The sequence below is a fragment of the Triturus cristatus genome, chromosome 10 (assembly GCF_964204655.1).
Source record: "Triturus cristatus chromosome 10, aTriCri1.1, whole genome shotgun sequence".
NCBI lineage: Eukaryota > Metazoa > Chordata > Amphibia > Caudata > Salamandridae > Triturus > Triturus cristatus.
In genome coordinates, this window is record NC_140593.1 from 406,972,110 (window position 1) to 406,997,570 (window position 25,461).

The following is a 25,461-nucleotide window of genomic DNA, read 5'->3' on the forward strand; positions in this document are numbered from 1 at the left end:
ACTGTGAACCATATTTAAAGTCTGTGGTCAGGCAGGACGGGGATGTGGAAATACGTGTCTTGCAATTCCAATACTACCAACCAGTATCCTGTGTCCAAGGCAGACAGGACTTGTGCGAGAGTGAGCATTTTGAATTGCTTCTTTTTCAGGAAAAGATTTAGAAGGTGCAGGTCTAGGATGGATGAAGGCCTCGGTCAATTATTGGGCACCAGAAATTAGAGGGAATAACAACGACAACCTACTTTTGATGCCCGCACCTTCTTCATGTCTCCCTTGGGTAATTCAGCCTGCACCTCCTAGTTGTGACAATATTCACATAAAAAAAACTTGGGAGTAGCTTTACAGCCTTTGAATTGCACCTTCCATATGGAGTACCCTCCAATCCATAGTCCATTTCCTTGCTTGTCACTGCCTAGCTACCTTGAATTCCAGGTATACTATTGCAATCTGAAATGTGGATGCTCTCTACACTGTACATTCCCTACTTCCTATCCAATAAAAACAAATCTAAACTAGAGGAATGCCCATATTTTTTGGAATGGAAAGTAAACCCTCTTGGGGCACCTGACCTCAGTCTCCAGACATCACACAACCCCATGTCTTTCATCAGAATGGATAGGAATGATTGGGATTTTGAAGAGTGTACCTGAGAACGAGCCATTGACCTGTCTAATTTGTTACCCATCAGGACATTAAAATCGCCTATCGCTATAGTGGAGCTATTTAGGACTTGGACCTTTTTGGCTAAAGTCCCTAAACTTTTTACTTTTCCCCTAGACCTTTTTTCTGACATGGTGTTGCCAACTTAGATGCTTTGGACACTTTGCCACTGCTAACTAGTGTCAAAGTGCAAGTGTTCCCTGTATAAAGTAATGGTAATTGGTTGGTCATGAATGGTATGTTTGCCTTACTAGTAAAGTCCCTAGTAAAGTGCACTATGTGTTTCAGGGCTGGTAATGCAAATGCTACAACTGAGCATGCAGCACTATTTGTGCCACCCACACAAGTAGCCTTAACAAGCATTTGCAATGCAATAGGTCTCACATTATAAAAGTGTGAGCAGTTGGCATTGCTAATAATAATGCAACACTAGCTATTGGCATTGTATATGATGCCATTTATTTATGTGTTTGTTTTATAAAATAGATAAAAAAGGCATTGTCATGAACAATGACAATAGCTGAAACTTTTGCAAACGCGAGACCTATTGCATTGCAAATGCTTGTTTCAGTACTGCAGGTTTTTTTAAAGTTTTAGTCACTACTCAAAATGAAATCCATTTTATCAGCGTTGCCAGTGCTCCTTTTATGTTTAATTCCCTAAATGAAAAACAATGTTCTAAGCAGATTGCTAAACAGCATCTCCAGACCCGATCACAATGTCTCGCTTCATGCTGGACAGTGGGTAACCTGTTTTTATGCAGCGCCAAGACGGGGTGAACTAATGCACACGAGGCTCAAAGCATTCCTTGCAACAGTCCGCTGTGTCAAGGTATTGCCATGTGTACGGCACACACTCTGCAACAGCAAGTGGTTTCAAAGTTGGGGGTGACTTCCCAAACATTCCCAAGGTGTTCATCGTGTTTGGTGACAACGTATTTATGCTGACAGCCAAAAAAACTGTTTGTGGTTGTGTGTGTGTGTTGTGTGTGTGTGTGTGGTTGTGTGTTTGTGTTATTGTGTGTGTGGTTGTGTGTGTGGTTGTGTGTGTGTGTGGGGGGGTAAGGGTGGTTGTGTGGTTGTGTGTGGTTGTGGTTGTGTGTGTGTGGTTGTGTGTGCGTGGTTGTGGTTGTGTGTGTGTGTGGTTGTGTGTGTGTGGTTGTGGTTGGTTGTGTGTGAGTGGTTGTGGTTGTTTGTGGTTCTGTGTGTGGTTGTGTGTTGTTGTGGTTGTGTGTGTGGTTGTGTGTTGTGGTTTTGTGTGTAGTTGTAGTTGTGTGTGGTGGTGTGTGTGGTTGTGTGTTTGTGTTATTGTGTGTGTGGTTGTGGTTGTGTGTGGTTGTGGTGATTGGGGAGGGCAGAAGTAGGGAAGGAGGAAAGAAGAGGAAAGGGGATGTAAAATTAGTGAGAAGTGTGCCAGGAAGGCAAAGAGAGATACAGAGAACAGGAGGTTCAGTGGGGATAGAATGTGAGAGAAGAGAAAGTGAAGGGGAAGTGAAGTGAGGACAGCAGTAGGAAGGTGTCGGATTTAGGAGGGGACTAGATAGGGGGAAGGAGAGTGGGGGCATACTAGAGGAGATGAAATGGGATCTAAAGATGATAGAAGGACGGGGGGAGGCGAGTGAACATCGATGGAAAAAGAGGAAGATGGAGGGTGGAGACCTAAAAGGTGATAAGATGAGGCAGGATCGGGAGGGGCGAGTACAGGAAGAGCAGAAGCTGTGGAAGGAGAGAAAAGAAAATAGAAATGGAGAAGCATGGGGAGGGGGCAGGAAAGAGATGGGGAGGTGAGAGAATAAAGAGTGAAAGAGAAGGACCAGGAGAAAAGGATGGTAGGTGGAGAGAAGAGGGGGGAGTGGCTGAGATAAGTGTGAGGATGTAGGTGGAAGAAAGAAACTAAAAAGAGATGGGAGTGGAATGAGACTAGAGGAGAGGGAGGCTGGAGAAGAGAGGGGCAAGAAAGAGATGAGGAGGGTGGGGGGGGGGGGGGGTAGCGAGGCCAGAGGAGAGGGAGACTGGAGAGGAGGGAGGCAAGAAAGAGATGTGGAGGAAAGCGAGGCCAGAGGAGAGGGAGGCTGTAGAGGGGGCGAGAAAGAGATGGGGGGGAGGGAGGCTGGAGAGGAGAAGGGCAAGAAAGAGAGATGGGGAAGCGAGGCCAGAGGATAGGGAGGCTGGAGAGGGGCAAGAAAGAGATGGGGAGAAGGGGGAGGCCAGAGGGGAGGGAGGCTGGAGAGGAGGGGCAAGAAAGAGAGATGGGGGAAGCGAGGCCAGAGGAGAGGGAGGCTGGAGAGGGGGCAAGAAAGAGATGAGGAGGGTGGAGGGGCAGCGAGGCCAGAGGGGAGGGAGGCTGGAGAGGAGGGAGGCAAGAAAGAGATGTGGAGGGCAGGGAGGGAAGTGAGGCCAGAGAAGAGGGAGGCTGGAGAGGGGGCAAGAAAGAGATGAGGAGGTGGGGGGGGGGGGTTAGCGAGGCAGTTGAGCTGTGAAGCATCCAGACTGTCCTGAAGGAAATAAGGTGCGAGGACGGGGTGAGGCCAGAAAGAGTTCAGAAGGGAGGATGGAGAGGGGGGAGAGTAGATGAATATGTGGCGGTGGGGACGGAAAACGTGCTAGAAGCGAGCAGGGAGAGAATAAAAGAGGTGGGGAGAAGAGAAGGGTTTTACGCAGGTAGAGGGGTAGAAGGATGCTGCAAGGCGAGAAAAGAACATCAGAAGATGAGAAAGAGGGGTGAGGGAGAATAGAAGGAGATGCCGCTCGTAGGCTCGGACTCTGACTTCCCAACTGGGGCTGCCACGGAGAACTTCTTTGCTGCTTGAGGAGCGGAGGGGACGTGCTTGACTACCCTCTGATTGCGGGACTGCGAGGACCAGGGCGCCTTGCTGCTGGATTCATTTGCCGCACCTGGTCCTTTTCCTGACCCCTCCCCCTGATTACTTCTTCTATTTTGCTCCCTCCCTCTCTCGCGCGAGCGGGACGCAGTCCGGGGCGAAGAGCGGGCCGTTTGAAGCCGTTCGAGCACGGGAGAGGCAGGGACAGGGCCAACCCCCTGTCCGCTCGAGATCCCCCAGGCAAGGATCGAGGAATAGACTACCCATCATGTCTGCCAGAGAAACCCAGAGCATAACGGCGCAGATTGCAGCAAAGCCTACAGGTACTTTGGACTTATATTTTGCCAAGGCTGGCTCCTTGCTGATTGATGATATTACAACTCTAGAGAGGCGTATTTCTCTCGAAATAGACTGGGTCAGAAGATCGTCACTGGGACCCCTAAAACATGCTAACTCTCCAGCACAACTGCTAGAAACTGATACCCCTGATGTGGGGGATGAACTTGGAACCCTGGCACCAGTGGAGTCAAACATTTCGACTTTATCCATTATAGACTGCGATATTTCTGCCCCGGTAGATTTTAACATACTACCCTTTCCACTTCCCAGGCCTCTCACTGCCCAACCTACTCGCAAACCAGATATTGCCACTGACGCACTTATTACTGATAGTACTAACCCAATCATACAGCCATCGCAGGGGGGACCGGGAGGGAGCAATCCCCAAAGGAAAAAGAAGGGCTCAAACTGTAGGAGGGTGCAGGCCAAAGATCCCTAAGTACAACCCCAGGGGGGGGAATAAACCATCAGGGCGTGGCTTGTATGGGGCGGGATATACCTCTAATCCAGGCCAATAGACCGTCTAGCCTAAACACTACACCACGGGTGGAGGGTCTTTCGCTCATCGACATAAAATCCCTTATGAATGAAATGCTCACCCCCTTAATAGATCGTCTAGCAAAAATGGAATCATGCATAACTAATCTCCAAAAGGGAATTGACAAGCTAGTGAATGCTTCCAAAATAGCTAGTGCAAACATGAATTCTACGTCAGCACCCCTACCCAGGGAAGGCTGTGTGTTATAACCTGTTGTGTTGGCAGTTGGAAGAGATGGGCTGAGCAGCAGGGAGGCTGCTCCTGGTGGGGCTCTACAAGAGATCTAATGAGCTTATATATATGACCTTTGTAGCTTGATGAATAAACCTACGACTTGTTCTAAGCGGCCTTTCTACAAGACATCCTTCATTATTACATAGGGTGACGTTTTTCCCCTATTTCTATGTTTTGATGGTGGTGTGTACCAATTCAGTTAGTTTCCCTAGGGCGGGGGATGTGTAATAATTAAAGATGTCTCGTAGACAGGTGGCTTAGAACAAGTTATAGGTTTATTGGTTAGTCACAAAGTCCATGTAGATCTCTTGTAAGGCCTCAGCTAGGCCCCTGTAAAGCCCCTGTAAAGCCCCACCAGGAGCAGCCTCCCTGCTGCTCAGCCCCATCTCTTCCAACTGCCAACTCCTCCAGTCCCCCACACTCAACATTCCAAGTGACATCACTCATGGCTGAGCAGCAAGGAACAGGACAGCAATGAGGAAGATGTACAACAACAACAATAGGTCTACAAAAGTTTGCTCATCCTTACCCTCCCAGACCATCCCCCTCCCAAATATCTAGGCCTGCGAATCCATCTCGCAAACCCATTCCTAGCCCCTGTGATATGTCAACACTATCTCCAACACGGATCCAGGGTCAAGATACCAGACACAGGCCAGTTAATCTGCCGCTCGAGTCAGCTCCATACACAGTTATTCTAGTGGGTGTTCCCGAACTAAAATTACCCAATAGTGAGCCAGTGGTGGCCCTGGAAAACAAAGTCATTCACTGGCTCTCAAAAAACAGGCCTCTTCCCTTAGGTATTAACAGCGAGGTCCTCACGGTGAGGAGACTTCCGTGGCTTGGGAAAACCAAAAAAACAATAAAGGGTGACTGTGTACTGATTAATTTCAGGGACCCTCGCACAGTATCACACATATGCAGCTGGCCGCACATTACATCAGGGTCTTCTATCCAACCCCTCCCCCTTTCATTCTTCTATCCCCCCACAATTATCGAACAAGTTGAGGAAGGATGGGATTTTGTATCTAGGAGAAATGGGAGTAGGGGCCAAGGGGCCGGTAGGGAGTACCTGACTATAGGCTGCCCTCGGCAAGATTACGCTTCAACCCATAACCGTTATAGTATTCTAGACATGGTGGATTGACCGTCGGCGCCAGAGGGTGGTGGTGCTACGATCAAAAATAAGAACGAAGCAGTCAACAGCCAATCAGTATTTCTCAAACAGAAGGAGCACTCTCTGTATACTAAAACTAATGGAGAGGGTGGCTTAGGGATCACTCATTCTACCTCTACTACACCATCTGAGTGGATTATTCATGGTAGTAATTATGGTCCAACCCACTATCCGAGGATGGACTTGAAAGAGGTTGTACACCCAAGTCCATCCCCCGCAGAAAAAAATCCCCCCCCCCCCCTTAGGATTTTATCTTGGAATGTGGCGGGCTTAGCAAACAAACTGAATGACCCGTCTTGGAGCTCTTTCATTGAGCAGAAAGATATTTGTCTCCTCCAAGAGACGTGGGCAAGAGAAGACATCACCCACACGGGTTTTGCAACATTCTCATTACACGCATCCTGGAGGGAAAGAGGGCGCCCTTCGGGCGGCCTTTCAATATGGGTGGCTACCGACCTGGGTTGCAGGGCTGATGTACTTCCTACTAACACGGCAGACATTCTTGCTGTATTGCTGGAATGGCCAAATGCCCAAAGTCTTCTGCTGATTAATATTTATTCCAGGCCAACTAACATCACTCAGGAGTCACCCACTATTGCGGAGCTTGCCCTGGTTTTGAATGCCATAACAGAGGGCACCCCCTATCTCATAGGAGGTGACTTCAATTGCCACTATGAGCCTCTCCTAGGCACCATGGAAGGCTTGGCCATGGAGGAGGACCTTCTGTGGCATATACAGCCTCCACAGGCTCCGGCCCCAAAAACTTGGTCCCCCCTGGTCCTACAAATTACCTCCTTAACCTTGAAATATGGCCTCCGGGCCTGCAATGGAAGGTTTAATTCCGACATCCCGGCAAGATGCACTTTTAACAGGATGGGCAGTGAGTCAAGGCTGGACTATGTTATGGTCCCTTTGTCCTCCAGGTCATACATCAAAGATTTCTGGGTCACTAACAGGGACGACAGTGATCATAATCCCCTTGAACTAAATTATAGCCATCATGGTCTTATGGACAGGGGGAAACTAAGGAAGCCAATTGAGGAGAGCTTGGTCCTTGAGAATAACCGGCGTAGAGTGAGGTGTGAGCAAATATCTTCCCATCCGGCCAAGTTACCCAGCCTATATGCACAGGTAGTGCCCTTATTTGAAAAGGTTGAGGTGCTTATGATAAAAGGCTCTACCCCGGACATCTATCCCCAACTGGGACAGCTACATGCTGCCCTGGCCAAAACCCTTTCCGAATTTCTAACTAAAAAAATAACCAGGTCTAATGGAAAGACATCTGGCCCTCTCTGGTATAATGATGTTTGCCGTAAGGCAAAAACTGATCTTCTGAGATCCATAAAAGAAGGAAAGGGCAGTGAGGACATCAGGGCAAGGCGATTAGTTTATAAGTATTTGACCTCTAATGCCAAAAGTGAGTGGGAACACAATAAATGGACTAGACTCACCAATTTTCTCGCCTGTGCGGACTAGCGCAAATTTTGGCGCTGTGTCAACACAGGCTCAGAGGAATTGATATCCGCCATAGAACCTAATATTTCAGCTAAGGTATGGCAGGATCATTTTCAATCCCTCTATAAATTACCTGAGGATGCCAGGGCAAATTCTAGTCAATCTCACTGCCCGGCTGAGATTGGCGAACCATTCACACTCAAGGAGGTACGTGCTGCTGTTCTTGGACTCGCATCAGGAAAGGCCCCAGGGCTAGATGGCCTGCCGGGTGATCTGTTTAAGCAGGAACCAGATGTCTGGTCCCCCTTTCTTATGATTCTCTTTAATGCCATCCTGGGAGGCATGGCTATGCCAGGTACTTGGCTGGGCGCAGAGATTGTCCCAATTTTTAAAAAGGGTTCGCCTCTGCTCCCAGCCAACTACAGACCTATTAGTCTTATAGATGTGCCACAGAAGATCTTTGGCAGACTAGTCCTAAACCGCCTCCAGGAATGGATTGAAGATACGGCGATCATGAGTCCTTACCAAGCGGGCTTCCGAAGAGGTATTTCCACCACCGACCAAATCTTCCGCCTAAATCTTCTATACTGGAAGACGGTGCTGATCGAGGGCGGCAGTCTTTACACAGTTTTTGTGGACCTTTGTGCGGCCTTCGACTTGGTGCCCAGGGATAAATTATGGGCAGTGTTAATGGACCTGGGAATCCCTGATGACATTCTCTCAATTTTGAGAAGATTGCATCAGGGAAATTTTGCCAAGGTAAGATGTGGAAGAGGAGGTACTTTATCGGACGCTTTCCCCGTTGACAGGGGGGTTAGACAAGGATGTGTCCTTGCTCCGACCCTTTTTTGTCTATTTGTCAACGGGGTTATAAACCATCTTAACGCCCTGAGTAACATCGATGCCCCAAAGTTGGACGGCAGCAGGGTTCCCGCATTCATGTTTGCGGATGATACCCTGCTGCTCTCCAAATCCCCTATGGGTCTACAACGGGTCCTGGATAGGTTCGCGAGTTTTTGTGTGGATCGAGGTTTGGAGAGCAATGCTGCCAAAACCAAATACATGATCTTCAACCCGCCCCCCACTACACGCGCGAGCCCTACCATAGGGTCCTCTAGACTAGAGAGGGTCTACACCTTTGAATATCTGGGGATAGTTATTAATCAGTCCATGACCTGGGAACCACACAAAACAAGGGCAAATTTGCAATTGACCCAGCTGGTGGGCGGAATTGCCAGGATGACCAAAGGACTGACCTACAGGCCCTTCGGCCCACGTATAAAATTTATAAAGTGCAGGCCAGGGGGGCTGTCACTTATGGAGCAGAAATTTGGGGGCACACGCCAACGCAGAAGCTTCAGGTAACGGAGAATACTTTTCTCAGGCAGTTGGCAGCTCTGCCTGTAAGCACACCTCTTCTGCCACTTAGACTAGATTTGGGTCTAAGACCAATCTCAGAGGAGCTAGGCCTAAAACCCTTGACCTTTTGGTGCAAAATCTGGTCTTCACCGGAACTCTCCAAATATAGAGCGGAGTCGATAGAGATCTTGCGTCTCTACAAGAATATACAAATACCATGGTTAAATTATATAAAGCATACCTGTGAGCTACTAGATAGATCAGATTTGTGGCACGACCCTGAGACTGCATGCCCCAGGGTCTCACGCAAACTTATAACAAAGGCCTATTATGAGTACTGCCTACGAAAGGCCATAATGAATGTGCGGGAGGGGTCCCATACCGCTAAATTTTTGGCCTCTAAAGACTCTTACCATCTAGAGCTGACTTTCAATGATATGGGCCCGTTACTCACAAGGAAGCTCTATTTGCAATGGCGCTATAATACCCTCCCTCTTAGGGCGCACACGGCACTTTGGGTACACTCGGACCATACAGCCCTATGCCCTTTTTGCAAGCACACACAAGAGACGGATTTGCATGTCATATTTTTTTGTCCAGTGTACCGAAGAGCAAGGATCTATTGGGTTCGCCCTCTTCTTAAAAATTTGGGCTTTAGACAGTACACTTCTGCTTTTAGAATATTGAAGACAGATCTTTCGGCCCCAATCGCCTTTGCTGTATCCAAATTTTTAACGTCTATGTGGTTTACTCGTATGCGTCACCTCAAATTGTTACAGGAGATGAACCAATGTGATGCTTTATTTTAATTTTGTAAAGCTCAAATTTTAACTGAACTATAATTCTAATTATTGTATGATTTTATTGTATTTTTGTGTATTCTTTTATGGTCCGAGCGACCGAAATAAAGATAAATAAATGAATGAATGAATGAATGAAGGAGATGAGTACGGATAAGCAGAGGGAGAGAAAATAAGGACAATGAGGCGAGAGTGGAGAAGATAACGAGATACAGATGAGACGATGGCGGTGGAGACGAAAACAATGAGATACGGATGAGAGGATGAGACGGAGGCTGGAGAAGTGAAGGGAGTGAAGGGCGGGAGAAGGGTGGGGGAGTAAGCATAGGAAAAGGGAGAGAAGAGGCTTCTGAGGGAATAGTGGAGAGGAGAAGAGGAAGGCCGTGAGGCGCAGAGGGAAGAGGTGAAAGAATGAAATGTGGAAGCGTAATAAGGGAAGAAAAGAAAGTGAGGGAGGGGGCTCAAGGGTGGGATATTGTAAGAAATATGATGGAAAGGAAGAAAGTGGAGGAGAGAACTTTAAAAGAGAGTGCTGCTCTAGAGGGGACACGAGTAAAGGGAGTACAGGGCATGAAAAGAGTGTGTGCACACTTATGAGTGTGCACCTGAAGATGCGTAAAGGTGGTGAGAGGGAGCAAAGGGAGGGCTGCGGAAGTAATGATGTGGAAGAAGTGAGACGTAGGCTGAGATGGGGGTAGAGGAGTAGGTGCAATGGCATGGTATAATGAGGGGGAGTGACGTAGGAGAGAAGGAGCGTGAGAGAGGTTAAGAGAGGGACGTGTGGTGGTGTGCATGAGGAGGTGCTGGGACAAAGGCAGCCAGAGAACGAGGGAAATGAGACAGACCACGTGTAGAAAGAGACAGCAAAGTGGGGAGGGTGGTTATAGGATTAGAGGCGGAGCAGGTAGAAATGTGGGGAAAGAGGTCAGACGCGGAAGGACTGCATGGTGCATACGGGAAGGAGGGGAGGAACAAGGGAGGGGAAGGAAGCACACTAGGTGGAAAGGGGGCAGGAGATTTCATGAAAAAGGAAGAACAAAAATGGAGGTTGGATGGGCAAAGGAAGAGAGCGGCGACACGCAAACTAGAATAAATAAAACTAAAAAGGAGGAAACTGGAGGAAACAAGCATCGGCCACAAAACTCATCACGATCACGAGCGCTGTGAAAGCGAAAGTGATCGCGATGATGCGCTAAAACACGCAAGGGATGCGCGCGCAAGCGTGCGTGCTTGTTGCTCGTTCTAGCAAGCTGGCTAAAAAACTGGGGGGAAAAATGCTACCGCCGGCCACAGCTTGCGCGCGCCCGCGCACATGCACTGCAAGCTGTAGCCGGCGGTAGCATTTTTTGAAGCTTTCACTTAAGGTCTCGCCAGACCAGCGCCCAAGCACTGGGTCAGGCGAGACCTAAAAAGGGAACTAAGGCCTCCCATTGCAGGGCCTGTGCGCAGTTTGTGAAACTGCCATGTTGTTCTGTCAAGTGCACTCACTTGCTAGACCTTACCCTTCCCTTTCTGTGCACCTCAGACATCCCTATGGTAGGTATGGGGTACCCCCTGGACAGGGTGTAGCGCATGTGAAAGGTAGGACATGTACTAAGGTGTGTGTCATGTCCTGACAGTGAAATAATCTCCATTTCATTTTTCACTGTGGAAAGGCCATTTTGCCCATAGGACAGAATGGGAAGGCTGGGTAATATGTTTTCCAGCCTATCTTCCCAAAGGCTTAAGATGGAAAGGTGAAGTTTAGTATGCCTGAACGCACAATGTAATAACACATATTTTTATGTAGATAGTTTTTGCATTGTGTGTTTAGAAGCCACGCTTTTAGAAGTGGCTGTGTTTTTGTGATCTGACATTTCTGTGTGTCTCTGCCTAGCTGTGGATTTACTGTCTGGATTTGAAAGCGATAGGATATGGGGAATGTCTTGACCCAGGGGAGGAGGAGAGACAACAACAGGCTGCCCTGGATCTGGAGTGTAGGGGGAAGAGAAGCCCCTAGAGGTGAAGAGGCCTGGGTAGCTGCTATAAAACAATTGGGCCATCTCCTGCTGAGTGAATGAGAATCCAGACCCACACTAATCAAAGGAAGAAAGGTGTCACTGGCAGGGAGGCACCCAGAACTGGTTTGAACAGGGGTCAGTGCCCACTGAAGCACAAAGACTTCAAAGCCATTGAGGGGTATAACTATGAGAGCTGAAGCCCCTGAACTTTGGAGAATGGCTTGATCAAGTGTGAATAAGACTGGAGCTACTTCGTGGTCAAGAGGACCTTTGCCACAGAAGAAACAACTGAAGAGACTGAAGGATAGGACTGGTCTTGTGTGTGATCTGGGGCTGGCCTGCAGTTTGCTGTTTCAACAAAGGAAAGGCTAAAGGGACTTTGCTGTGTGCTGTGTCCCCCTGCTTGAAGGACTTTGCGGTGTGCTGTGTCCTCAAGTAACTATCCCCAAGAGCCTGAGGTGAGCTGGCTCCCTGTTCGGAAACACAGGAACACAAAAGTTTCCAAAGAAGACTCTCAGAGACGCTGTGTGCGTGTGCTCTGTCTAGCCTGAGATCTTCGTAAGGCGTGCCCTGTGATCGTGGCACCTGAAGTCCAGTGTGTCTCAGAGACGCTATGTACGTGTGCTCTGTCTAGCCGGAGACCCTCGAAGGAGTCTCCTTGTGATTGTGTGTGTACAAGTGAGTCTCATCGCCGCTGTGTGCATCGTGAGACCTTTGTGAGGATTTCTCTTATTGCGTGCATCGGAATCCAAGTGTGTCTCATCGCCGTTGTGTGTGGGTGCGTTGTGCACCGGGAGACCTTCGTGAGGATTTGCCTGGTTATCGTGTGCACCGGAGTAAAGTGAGTCTCAGCAACACTGTGCGCGTGATCTTCGTGCAGCCGGAGACTTGTGTGTGGCGTGCCCAGTGATCGTGCACCCGGAGTGAAGTAGGACTCAGCGATGCTGTGTGCTTTGTGGCAGCCTGAGATCTTCGTAGTTAAAGCGACCCGGACCAGCAGTCCCAGAGAAGCCGAGTTGCTGGCCCAAGCCACCGTTGCCATTTCACAAAGCTGCATTGGAGGCCCAGCCGCTAAACGAGGAGAGGAGAGTGAGTTTGCGCCCCCCCAGGTAACGTGTGCCGACTCCTGGGGCGGGGCGCGGGCACAGAGGGAGACGCTCTCGGCCCCTCTCTTGTGTTGGCAGCGCGAGTCTTTGCTTCGGCTAATGTCGCGGCCCGTATCGCTAAAGGAGTGGTGGTACAAGGGTCGGAGTGCGAAGCTGCACTTTGGGCTAAGATCGTACTGTGTGGAGGGCAACTGTGAGAGGCAGAGAGACCGCCTAAGGCCCGGTGATCAGGGCCTAAGTGTATTACGCATTATTCCATATCTGAAGAACGGAGTACATGACTGTCGTGTTTACACATTGCATCATTTCTGTATTACGGAGTACCTGATTAGAGTATTAGGCATTGCATTATTCCTACATACCAAACTACCTGATTAGTGTATGATGCATGGAATTTTTATCTGCATAACGAACTACACGATTGTCATATGACGCAATGCATTGTTTCTGAATAACTATCTACCTGTTTAGCGTATTGAGCATTGCATTTCTCCTGCAGAACGAATTACCTGATTAGTGTATATGCATTGCCTTATTTTTGCAGAACAACATATCTGGTGGTTTTATTACCAATTGCATTATTTGATCTTGCAAAGTGCCTGATTGTTGCATTATGCATTGCATTCTTTTCACTGCAGAGTGTCTGATTGCTATGTTACGCATTACAGTATTGTTACATTGCAAAAGTATCTGATTCTAGCATTACAACTGTATGATATGATTTTAAGAGTACAGGGGAATGTTTAGAAGTGCTCATTGACATCGCCAGAACTTACAAGGGCTGGCTGGCCTAACAACCGGCCAGGAGAAATATTACACAACCTCACATGTTGGTTTTATATTGTGTGGTCTTATCGTATATCTTCTTACATAAAGTTTATACTCGTTTTTACAAAACTCGTGTGGAGTCTATTTGTGGTGTTATCATTGAATTATTGTGGGTGTGGTTGCGAATACTTTACACATTTACTTTGAAAATAAGCCTGGCTGCTCATGCCAAGGTACCGAGGGGGTGAGCGGGGCTATCTAAAAAGGTGACCTTCCTTTCCCTGACGTTGGAACGCGGGTCCCTACTTGACCTAAGGTACCTACCTCAGCCAACCAGGGATCCCGGGTCTAACAAGCTATAGTCCAATAAATTCATGAAGAGCTCTTTTAAGGGGCTAGATCGTCTACAATTGGATGATAGAAACAAGCACACACTGTCCTTACAACCTGCACTTTCAATTTCTGCACAACCCATCTCCACTTTCCATCTACCCTACTATCCTCCATTCCTATATAAGACCCCTCCTTCTCCAAGATCGCCACCTCTATCATGCAGCATCCCTAATCTGTTGGTACCGTTTACTAAAAAGCGCCATACAGTCCTTTGTAAGATGTGTCCTGCAGGATAATTATTGCTGCACCATACTTTTCCAAATACTGAACTACTTAGCGCTGCATCTTCCAGGTTCTTAGCCCATTGACAATCCTGGTAAAAAATTATGTGAAATGACCCTATGATTTAACCTTCACCCCAATTCTAATCGAAACTTTCCCTGCCTCCATATCGTCTCCTAAATCTACAATGGGCTACTTGGCGGCACACATAATGGTAAATTGAGGACCTTTTTTCCCATTTTCCATCCTCAAGCTCCCCACCTGGTGACCCCCTACATCCACCCCCTCACTTCTCCTTGTGCATCCTCAACTTAGAAGGCCCTCCCCCCTACTTTACTTGACATGATCTAAATGTTGTAAATGCAAGCCTTTATCCAGCGGGGCCCAAAATACCACTTGTTCCTCATTACATTTCAACATCATATTACATGTTTATTTGCCCACTTTCCATTGCCTATCTTGCGTCTGTATAGATAGGTTCAGAACGTAGATTAAAACTTAAACCTTGCCACTGCTGTGCTTTGGACACGAGCCCCACTCCCAGGATCTTCTCCTTTACATTATAGGTCAGAAAATTCACCAAAATCCTCCTAGGTTTTCTTCACCCTTGACTCAACTTAAAGCAGACCCTCCAGGATTTCGCGATTTCGCGATTTGCAAAAAAATCGCGAAATCGGCAGTTTTGTAAAAATGCCGCGATTTTTACAAAACTGCCCGCGAAATTTCGAAAATGTGATCCTGGGAGGTGTGCTTAGTACTGTGCCGGTAGTGAATGTGTGCACGTGCCCATTATTTGGATTCTGTTGAGCCTAAAAGGTCGAATAAGTGAAGTGAACTTCCTGCCAGATGGGTGCTCAGCGCACTTCGGCTCAGTACGCAGCTTTCTAAAATGTCATTTTGTAATTTGAGACAGGACTGGTTTGTTTCATTTTCAGCACGTTTACAATAGTAGATAAGTAAGTTAAATAAAGACATGTACCTGAAGGAGGGGAGCGTGCAGAGTGTGCCGTTCTCTTGCTTTCAGCTCTCTAATGAAAACTCCTACTCTGAGTTGTGCGGTTCAGAAATTGCCTGTGAGCTGATGTAAACAGAGAGCAACTCTTCCGGGTGACTGCAATCTGGACGCAGCGTCAGAACACAATTGCACGGCAGCAATACACAAGACTGATAAAAGAACAGCCTTAAGTGAATCATTGGACCTGCTTCCGACCAGAATAACATCATGACAAGACAAAGTCAGTGAACAGACTAGTGGCGCGGCGGCATGCTTACTGGAAATCCAACAATTCTAGCTCCTTGAAGAGAGAATTGTTCCACTTGGACTGTAATGGGAGATTACTTAGCAGAATACATTTTACTTACCCCTAGAAGTTGTTGTGGGCAGCCTAACGTAGCACGTGAAAACATGTCATTTATCTGAGAACCACATGTGTGCATAGGACAGACTTACACATGCAAATGCTCATATGTATTTTGAAAGAATTCTGGTTTTCCTCTCATATACTCTCCCTGAAATTTCCATTTTGGTAAACCCACTCCTTATCGGTGAATTGCTTACGTCAATGGGAAAGGTGTTCCCTTTTCATAGTGGGGGAGAGGACGTGGCATTAGGGCGAAAGCTGCCGATTTTGGAACTGGGAACCAAGTTCAAGTCTCGGCGTCGGCACAACGTCATGTGATTCTGGGCAAATTATTTATATATATCACCTTCTGTAATGTAACTGATGCCCATGTAGAGCACTCAAAAGTCTTCGAGTCGCGCTCACGCTATATAAAATTGCAAAAAAAATGGAATAGGGAAGAAGATTAGTTGGTTGCATTGGAGGGAGAGCAGTTTTCCATGATTAGCAAGTGCGTTTTCACTGCTTCTGCAGGGTCTCTCATGAGAAAAGTGTGTACATTTTTGCACGAGAAAATGGAATCGACAAATGTTTTCACGGGTAATGCTTGCAAAGCTAAGTCTGGTGTCCCACTGTAGTTGGAAATTTTTTTTTTTGTGAATTCCGGAGATGAGTAAATTTACACCCGTACGATCTTCAGAATGCTAATTTCTTTGACCTGTGGCCCAGAAACTACATAGTGTAGACTGTAAAACATAAGCTGTGCTTCCGTAGAGCCGCAGACACTTTAAACATGCCTATTTCAAAGTGGAATACTCTGCTAAAACAAAATTATAAGTAAAATAAAGTGCCGCAAAAATGCCGCTAAATTCCCATATTTGTGCCGCTAAATTTCCATATTTGTGCCGCTAAATTTCCATATTTGTGCCGCTAAATTTCCTATTCCATGCCGCTATATCCTGGGGGGTCTGTTAAAGGGGTCAGTATGTACTCTCTGAATTTCGTGGTAGAGATCAATATCTGAGTCCCCACGTAGCATTATGCATTTTAAAAGATTCATCACGAAAGCTGTTAAATCTCCCCGTTCTATACCTTCCATTACATTGAGGATTCCTATATATTGTTTCTCTTCGCATTGTTCTCTAAACTCTGTCTTCTCTAGGATCTCCGTTTGCTTCAACCTTGCAATCTCTGTAGAATTCACCTCCGTTATCTTGCTGAGCACCTTAACTTCTTTCTCTAGTGCCTCAGTTCACCGAGCCAGGCTATCCAACTTTCTTTCAAGTACCTCACAAGTCTCCTGTGTCCCCCAATGATTAGCTACCGAGATCTCAAGCCTCTTTTTCATCGCCAGGGAGATATTATGCAAATGTCTGCGGATCCCACCTCAACACTGTCACCAGCCCCTAGCTTCTCCTGGGAATCATGCACTTCGCTACTTGCCACTGGTCCTTCAGTCACTCTCGTTCTTCTGTGAATATTGGCACAACTAGTAACCATATACTCTGGATGCTTACAGGGGATTCCTCAGAGGTCAGATTGCTTGTGTGACAATCTCAGAACAAGAAGAGGCAGGCTGAGATTACTAATATGGAGCAGAGGATTGAAGAGCTGCATAGGGTTTTACAGGCAGGCCCTTTGGAGGTTGGGAGAAGACAAGAGGTAGAAACTTCACTGTAGGCCTTGCAGGAGGCCCTGAAAGTGTATATTAAAAACAAAAGCAGAATTAATCAGGAGTCATATAACAGAAATAAAGGCTAATACAGGAGATACCCACATGGAGAGCGTTAGACCCAGTGGTTTCGGGCTGGCTGGGATGAATCAAAGCTAGTCAGAATCTAGTGTTCCAAATAGGATGAGTACGGTACACGTGTCCGATAACCTGTGCTCACCATATGGTAGCATGGCACCGAGCAGTCGGCTTATCTTCAGGGCTCGAGTGTAAAGTATTGGCACAACACCACCCTCGCAACACACTGCGTGTGCCACACAAAGACTACAAACAATATGTATAAAACCCTTGTCTTTGTATTACACACACTAAAATTAAAACGAGATACACATTGTATATATATACTCGACAGTTGACACAATTGTCAAAATTCTCTATGGAAATCAAAACGAAACACATTGTATATACACTTTACAGTTATATGCAATTGTCGGACTTTCCCATTATCAGACAGGTTAAACAGTCACAGGTATTTGATTACGCTTCGTGCCCCAGTCCTTCAACTCCACCACCTAACAATACACTTTGCTCCGACTGGCGCCCCGTTGACTAGACAGTCAGAACAACCTAACATGGAAAGAAACAGTTACTTAGTTTCGTCCATCCGGATTAGACCTTGAGGTGCCCTACGGCGCCTGCATGAGTGAGGGATCACTATCCACCCCATAGTCAAAAGATTGTGAACCAGGATGCTTGTGTGCTTCCAAGTCTGGAGAAATGTTTTCCCCTCAAGCGGAGTTGTGACCTGCCGTAAACCCGGACCTTCAGCTGCACGTGCCCACAAGGCACACAAAGCCCCTCGGGCCTCGTCACGGTGTTCTCCACAACAAAGCACAGTGTGGGTGGGTCCAGGGAGAGGGAGCCAACGACCTCCGAAAGAGGCTGCAATGTGGGGCACTGTCGTCCTCCCAATCTGGAGGCCGAAGACAGTCTTAGCATCTGGTTCAGGTTCCTCCAGCATCCCTCGGACACCGCACACTCTGGAGCACAAGCTAGCACAGGTCCCCTGGGTGCGGGCACAGGGGCCCTCGAACTTCTCACATTACTACACTTCAGGTGGCTGCTGATCTTTACCCGCACACTCCCCTGCGCAGCGTGATGATGGTGTATGTCAGGATGGTACTTGTCCAAACCAATTCCACCTGTCTCTGCCGCACCCGGTGCCGGTCCTTACGATCTTGAGGAGACAATGAGATCCTTTGTGTCCCTGGGATCTCGTGGATAGGAGTCCAGCTCACTGACCCTTGGAGAGTACTTCAGGACCCAGGCAACGACCATTGGAACTTCGCTGCGGGCAAGCAACGTCCAGGCAAACCCCACCAAGTGATAGTCCCCTTCCTGGAGTGCGGCAAGCTCCAGGCCAGCACAAGTTTGCAGACAGTCCAGTTGCAGTCCCTCCTGCCCTAATGATTCCTTGTGTAGATGTCCCAGCATCAAACCAGCGTAATGTGGTTCCAAATTCAAAAGCGTCTCCACTTTCGGAGACCAAACCCCAGTAGTTATTCTATAAGAACAGTGTGAAAAGATTTCAGGGAAATATAAGCTTTGTCTGGGGTAACAAGGTGGGGAGGATATCCTGGACGAGGTTAAGGAAAAGGATGATCAGAGGAGACTTTTTCAGATCTAGTGGTGGGCGTTTCAGCTTAAAAATGTGAGGATGCTGATTGGGAGGCTGGATGCAAGCATATTTGGAGGTATACTGCAACTTGTGGCTAGTAGTTTAGCCATAACCAGTTTCAAGCATAAATTTGGCTCACCCAGACTTTTTTTCAAAGTGAGGTTGCAGGTTCTGCAGTCGGCAGCTAGGCTATGATATCAGGACTGACTAGTCTTGGGAAAACCATTCTATAGTATGTTGGCCCTTGTATAGGATTCACCAGGGCAACCAGACTGGCTAAAAGGATTGTGCATTAGAATTAAGACAGATAACAATGTGCATTGGGGACCCCTTGTAAGTATCTGCAGTTGATATCATAGGTGAAGAGCCAAAAGTGGACGGAATGTGGCATAGGTCAAATGGAACAGGAAGAAAGGAAGAATGAAGTCTCCAGATGGTACTGGCAGATAGTGGCAGCTACAGAAGGGAAAAGGAAACAACCCTATGAAAGCTGAGTGAAGGGCCCCAGGTGGAGATGGGAGACTTATGGCAAGCATCCTTGAGTTTGCTTTATGGTGTTGCGACGCCTGCTACACTTAGAGAGAATCAACTTTACACCCACTGCAGATGTTTTTGGACATCAGCCATGATGTCCACATTTAAGAAGGATGTGGTGCCGAAAGCCAGAAAGTGTAGATGGGAGGCGGCAGCAGCATCCAAATGTTTTTCAAATGTCCAGACCTTCATGGATTTTGGAGTGGTGTGGGTAAAGTACTGTCATTGATCCGTAAGAGTGAGATTTAGGTAAGCTTTAACCTAGTCTTCTATGGTGTTGAAGTGGATTACCTGGGAGTGGTAGGGATGGGCTCTGAGGAGAGAAAGTCGTTTTTTTTACTTAATGCTAATAGCACAGAGGGAAATCTGCAAAAAATGGACACACATTGATAAATGAATTGGTATCGTCTGTAAGATACAAAAATAGACTGGACAAAGTAAGATGCAGAGAGAAGAAAGGAAGATGGTGTGTGCCTTTCGAGCAGTGGTGGAGAGACAGAGAAAAGGGTTTCCAATGATTATACCCTAGATCATTTACACTGTGAGGATGGAATCTTTGTAAAGATAAATGATCCAAGGGTTATGGATGTATAATGGCAAGGGTCAATGGCAGTAACCGAGACCTGGAATATATCGATGGGGAAAACAAGCCCTAAAATAAAATTTTTAAAAAGCCTGTCCTTCCTGAAGGAGCAAGGAGAGGTGGCCCTCAGTCAGTCCTGTCGTAAGCAGGTGGCATGGGTGGAGGGGTTGGTCACAAAAGGGAGGAACCCCTTTGCACAAGCTACAAAACCCAACACTTTGATGTTACTGACCTCCGGTTGTGCAGGTGATGGCATTTCCTGCTCACCACTGGATGCCCATGATGGCCGGAGGGCAATAAAGGGATTTGGAGGCTGCGTTTGCCAGGGGACTGTGGTGAACTGGTCCGGCTTCAGGCTACCTGTCCCACAGTGGTCTGTCGGAACCGCATACTCGGCCACCAAAAGATTGTGAAACCGGATGCCCATGGTGGCTGGGAGGGTAAAGAAGCGGTTGAAAGCCCCTTCCGTGGCCGTGAAAGGGGTGGAAGGCGGCCTCGGGTTGGAAAGGGGCCATGGAAAGGCCCAAGGACCAGGCTTTAGACCTGTTTCCCTTAAAGCGCTCCATCGCTGTGTCCGTCTTCGCTCCAAACAGACCGGACTTATTAAACGGCATGTCCATGAGCGAGACCTGGACATCCCCGAGGTTCTCAAGCTGGTGTTGGCGCCCAAGAACCAGCAACGAAGAAACTGCTCTGCCCAGAGAGTCTGTCATGTCCAGCCCACATCGTATGCCTAACTTGGCTGCATCTTTCTGTCAGCAATTGATTGAGAGTGTATGGCTCGGGCCTCCCCCAAAACCATAGGCAGCACTTGTGCAACTGAGTCCCAGATCGTATAGGACTATCAGCCTAAGAGGCACACAGTGTTAACCGACTGCAGTGCTAAGCTTTCAGAAAAGTATATCCTCGTCCCGGATGTATCTAGCCTTTTGGATTCCCTATCCGGTGGAGCGCTTGGGTTAATTTTGGAGGTGGACGCCTGACCTACCAACATATTGTCAACAATAAACAGTCATAAGAAAACTATTATTGGGGTATTTTTTTTTTTATTTTTTTTTTATAAACCCTTTATTTGTGCATATTAAAAGAACAAATACGGGCCTACAACCATCAGGCCGGCCACAAAACGGTTAAGCACTGAGACAAACATTACATCCCCTGTGCATCAATGGTCAAGATTAGCAACGATTCAGGAGTTATACACTGGAGAGATCCTTGACACCAGGGGAAGGAGAAGTGAAGGTTAATTTTAAGGTTTTCAAAATAATTTTATCGAGGAAAAAGTCAGTAGAGGATAGAACCAAGGAGATTCGAGTCCGCAAGATGGCTTCATCACACGGGAGAGCAGCAACATCATTAAAAACGGCCATAGAAAATCTCAGACAGTGAGGCGATGCAGTTCTATAACAGGATAGTCACATGAGTAAATACGCACCCCTCCAAAGCCGCCCCCACTCAATCCACCCCACACCCGGACCCCGAATCGGAAACAAGGAGAGCGCAGAGACATAGAAAAAAAAAAAAAAAAAAGGGCCCATAGAACTAAAAAGAAACAGTAAATTACCCCCCCACCCTACACCAATGCGGAGGCTACGGCCTGCCCCCCCCCCAGCATAGTGCCTGTCGCCCAATGAACCCGAAATATAGACAAGAGAGAAAGTAAGAATAAAGGAAAGAAAATAAGAAAACAAAGAAGAAAGCGGGGAGGAGCCCACGTAACCTCGGAGCGCCCGAAACCACCGGCCAACTACGTCTCCACACACTGAGAACCCACTACACACAAAGGCGGTCGTGTGAAGATAACGTGTCACAACAATATAATGAAGGCAGACAATTCGCGACGAGTGCGCACAACATATGCAGACAGTTCCAGTCCCAGTCCAGCCCATCCGTGAAACCATGGTGATAGAAATCAATCTAGCCCTGGCCCGATCGCGGGCGTAAGATTAGACTAGCCCCCACATGAAGGCCCCGCAGCCCGTGCAGACAAAGACAATATGGCCGCCGGGGAGAAGATGGAGAAGTAGAGTCACAAAATGGCCGCCGATCATCTATTGAGGTCCCCTTGTGCACCATATAAAATCCAGACCTGGCCTGTAAAGTACAGGAGTTCCACATAAAAGAAGCCGTAGGCCACCGTGAACGGTTCCTCGAGGACGTCAGGTGTCGCTCAGCTGGATACTCTTGCGGGCGCGATGAGGCAGGCAACAACAAAGCAGGCAGCAATGAACGGGGAAACAAAGTGTCCACAATTGAGCAGGAGATCGATTGATCCTGGGTGCCGGGAAAGCCAGATGCAGACACCAGTGTAGCACGGTTATACCCAGTCGTTGCGTCCCCGCAAGAGGACAGAAGCACTGGCAGACCCACGTCTTGTTGAGAACAAACGGGGCGCTCACGACCCGCAGCCGACAGTATGGAGTCGAACCGCTCACTCAGCGTTTGCAAGCCAACACACAATTGCAGACGAAAGTCCCGCAGGGCAGCCAAAACGGAGCCGCATGTCAGCGGAAGCTGCGCCCCCACATCGGCAGCAATCCGGGACGGCACTGTGGAGCTGGAGTCTGGTAGAGGGAGGGCGAAGCGGGTAGCGGGCGAGACCGGAGCATCACCCCCCAGCAGCGAGCAGGCAATCAACGCCATGTTTTACCGCTGAACGGTACAGTGGCCAGGGGGGGGATCGTAACAAGGAGGCAATTCCCCGTAGGTCTGCGCCGCAACAGGTGAAAGCCAACAGTCGCTTCCCCTCCCTCGGACTCTCTTTGCAGCCGACTGGCAATAGAAGAAGGGGGTCTGCAGCCTTCCACAGCGCGGGCCGCAGAGCGGGGCAGGAGACCCGCCACACCGGGGCTTACCCTATAGCTCCAGCCCGTCAGGTGAAAGGTGAAGGAGGTGTCCGGGCGTCTCTCCCCCGGCTCGTCTGGCGACAGTCCGTGGTGTGAGGCGGGATCGGGGCCGCGGGGCTCAGATTTGCGCCGGGGGTCCAGTGACTGCGGAGCTTCCAGGGGGCCGGCCAAGGCCACAATGGAGCAGGGGTCCAGCGCGGAGAACAAAGGCACCAAGAGCTCCGGCATCCGGGCGGGCTCAGACTCCGGGAAAGCGGCGGCGCGGTCAGCGCGTCGTCGCGCACGTTGCACCTCGAAAATCGGCGAGGATAGGAATCAGGATGATAGTCCGAGGCCAAGGGCCGGCGGAGCCGGGCGCTCAAGCGTCTGCTCCGGTCGCCATCTTGGCTCCTCCCCGGGGGGGGGGGGTATTTTAATTCAGGCAAATGTTTTGTGTGGATAATAGAAGAGAGATTTAACAAACGATTATTTTAAATACATACAAAATTTGGATCCTGCACAAACGGTGAACATGATGGTTGAAGCAGGGGTACTTTTTTGCAGTTTTGGCATACAAGAGGAGTCAGCAAGGTAAGTTGATATGAATTCAGAACACTGTTCATTATTTTCAATAATTGATCTGAACTTTGTATGCAAGAGCTATTGTACAAGTCGGCGGTATTGCAAACAATATGTCAACAACGCCCTATTCACGGAAGCATAACAGGGCATTTTGTGTGTTTTTAGTAATTAGTGTTTTTAAGAAAATATAGCTGAAGTAGCAAATTAGCAGTTATGAAAAAAGCCCACTTACCGATCCATTATAATACCATGGGGGATATATACGCATTTTAAATCTTCACAGTAGTGCTGTGGTAAAACAAATAAATCCAGCTTGTAGCCAGGCCAATCATCAGGAATCTGAAAAAAAAAACATCTACCTGATTATCTTGAATTCAGGTCATGGAACGGTTGCTAAAAATACAGTTTCAGTTACACAACAGTGATTCTACATTTAGGCAGGAGGACTCTCTTAATGCCTCTTTGTTTACTATTCTTTACATAGTGGCAAATAATGTGAAACATTAACTCAAACTACAACTGCATAAAACCAGGAGTTATAGAAAGCAAAACAATAATGCATTTGTTTCCACCAATGAACGCCCTTGCTAGGCAATAACCTCAAATCCCCTCCTTGACTCCTCCTCTTTCTTTGCTCTCTCCATGGGGATTAGTTGTCAGCAGTATTTCTGGGACGCTGGTTAGCTTTTGGCTCTAGGGCTCATTTGTCTGCCAGGTTGCTTGACAAACTGGAGCCAGCTGATTTTGAGGCCTGTGGAATACAGGCCATTTGTTTACATTTTAGGATCCCAAGAAGACCCAGATGGGATCCTTAACCCCTTCCATGCTCATGACGGAACGGTTCCGTCATGAGCATCGGTTGAGCTGTGCTCATGACGGAACCGTTCCGTCATGGCCCCGCCCGCGCTCGAACCCTTCAGCACCGCGGGGGAATCCGCGCAGCGCTGAAGGGGTTAAAAAAAAATCCTCTGTATTAACTTTTAAAAATTCCTTTATGTCTTTGTGTACTTTAATTATTAGTCAGGGATCATTAAGGCAGCCCTAAGACACGTTTTCAAGTGATTCATGTTTACTGTTTTAAGTATTTACCGATAAGGGGGAAAAGGAATATGCTACTTACCAGTATGCATCTGTTCTTGGCATGTAGAGCTGCAGAGCCACACACTAAGGATAAGATCGCCATCTGGTGTTGGGCTCGGATGATTGCAGGTTGTTGTTGTCTTCGGAAGAAGTCTTTGGTCACGAGATTGGTGACTCCTCCTCTGGACAACAGTGCGCATGGGCATCCACTCCATCCTCAGATTGTTTTTCGCCATGATGGGAAAAGATAGAGTGTGTAAGAAGTAAAGAGAAAGGATGTCCATGTCTAGTGTCTAAGTAAGACAATGCTGGAACAGATACAGGTCCCGGGGAGGCGGATGGGTGTGTGTGGCTCTGCAGCTCTACATGCCAAGAACAGATGCATACTGGTAAGTAGCATATTCCGTTCGAGGCATATGAGCTGCAGATCACACACTAAGGATAGACTATACAGCAGTGTCTACCCTAGCGGTGGTCACCTGTATCAGTTGCAGCAGTTTGGAATAGAGTTTTTAGGACAGCTTGGCCTACTGAAGCTTGTTGTTTGGATTGCACATCAACACAGTAATGCTTAGTGAAGGTGTGTGTAGTAGACCATGTTGCTGCTTTGCAAATGTCTTCTAAGGGAATGTTCCCTAAGAATGCCATAGAGGCCCCTATTTTACGCGTGGGGTGCGCCCTAGGGGGAACGGTAAGAGTACGTTTAGCTTTTTGGTAACATATTTGGATACATTTGACTATCCATCTGGCGATACCCGATTTGGAAATAGGGTTGCCTTTGTGTGGTGGAGCAAAAGCAACAAATAGTTGCTTGGTTTTCCGAAAAGGTTTTGTTCTGTCGATGTAATAGAGCAAGGCTCTTTTAACATCTAAGGTATGAAGTGCCCTCTCGGCTACTGAGTCTGGACTAGGGAAGAAGACTGGCAGTTCCACTGACTGGCTTAGATGGAAAGGGGAAATGACTTTAGGGAGGAATTTTGGATTCGTCCTAAGAACCACTTTGTTCCGATGTAGTTGTAGGAAGGGTTCTTCGAGAGTTAAGGCTTGTATCTCACTTACTCTTCGCAGGGAGGTGATTGCGATGAGGAAAGCCACTTTCCATGTTAGGAACTGCAGTTCGCATTTGTGCATTGGTTCAAATGGGGGACCCATGAGCCTTGTAAGAACAATGTTAAGGTTCCACACCGGGGAAGGTGGTAACCTTGGAGGAATGATTCTTTTAAGACCCTCCATAAATGCTTTAATGGCTGGTACCTTGAAGAGGGACAGGTGTTGTCTATTTTGCAAATAGGCAG

The 25,461-nt window shown here is 47.8% G+C and overlaps 1 protein-coding gene across 2 annotated transcripts in view; it reads right to left on the reverse strand.

Moving 5' to 3' along the window:
• PRTFDC1 (phosphoribosyl transferase domain containing 1) overlaps positions 1 to 25,461 on the reverse strand; it is a 225,685-nt gene that overhangs the window by 142,016 nt on the left and 58,208 nt on the right. For both annotated transcript variants that reach the window (XM_085631693.1, XM_085631692.1), the window contains exon 2: positions 23,319 to 23,425. In XM_085631693.1, coding sequence (XP_085487819.1) covers positions 23,319 to 23,425 — 107 coding nt within the window. The remainder of the gene's footprint in view (positions 1 to 23,318; positions 23,426 to 25,461) is intronic.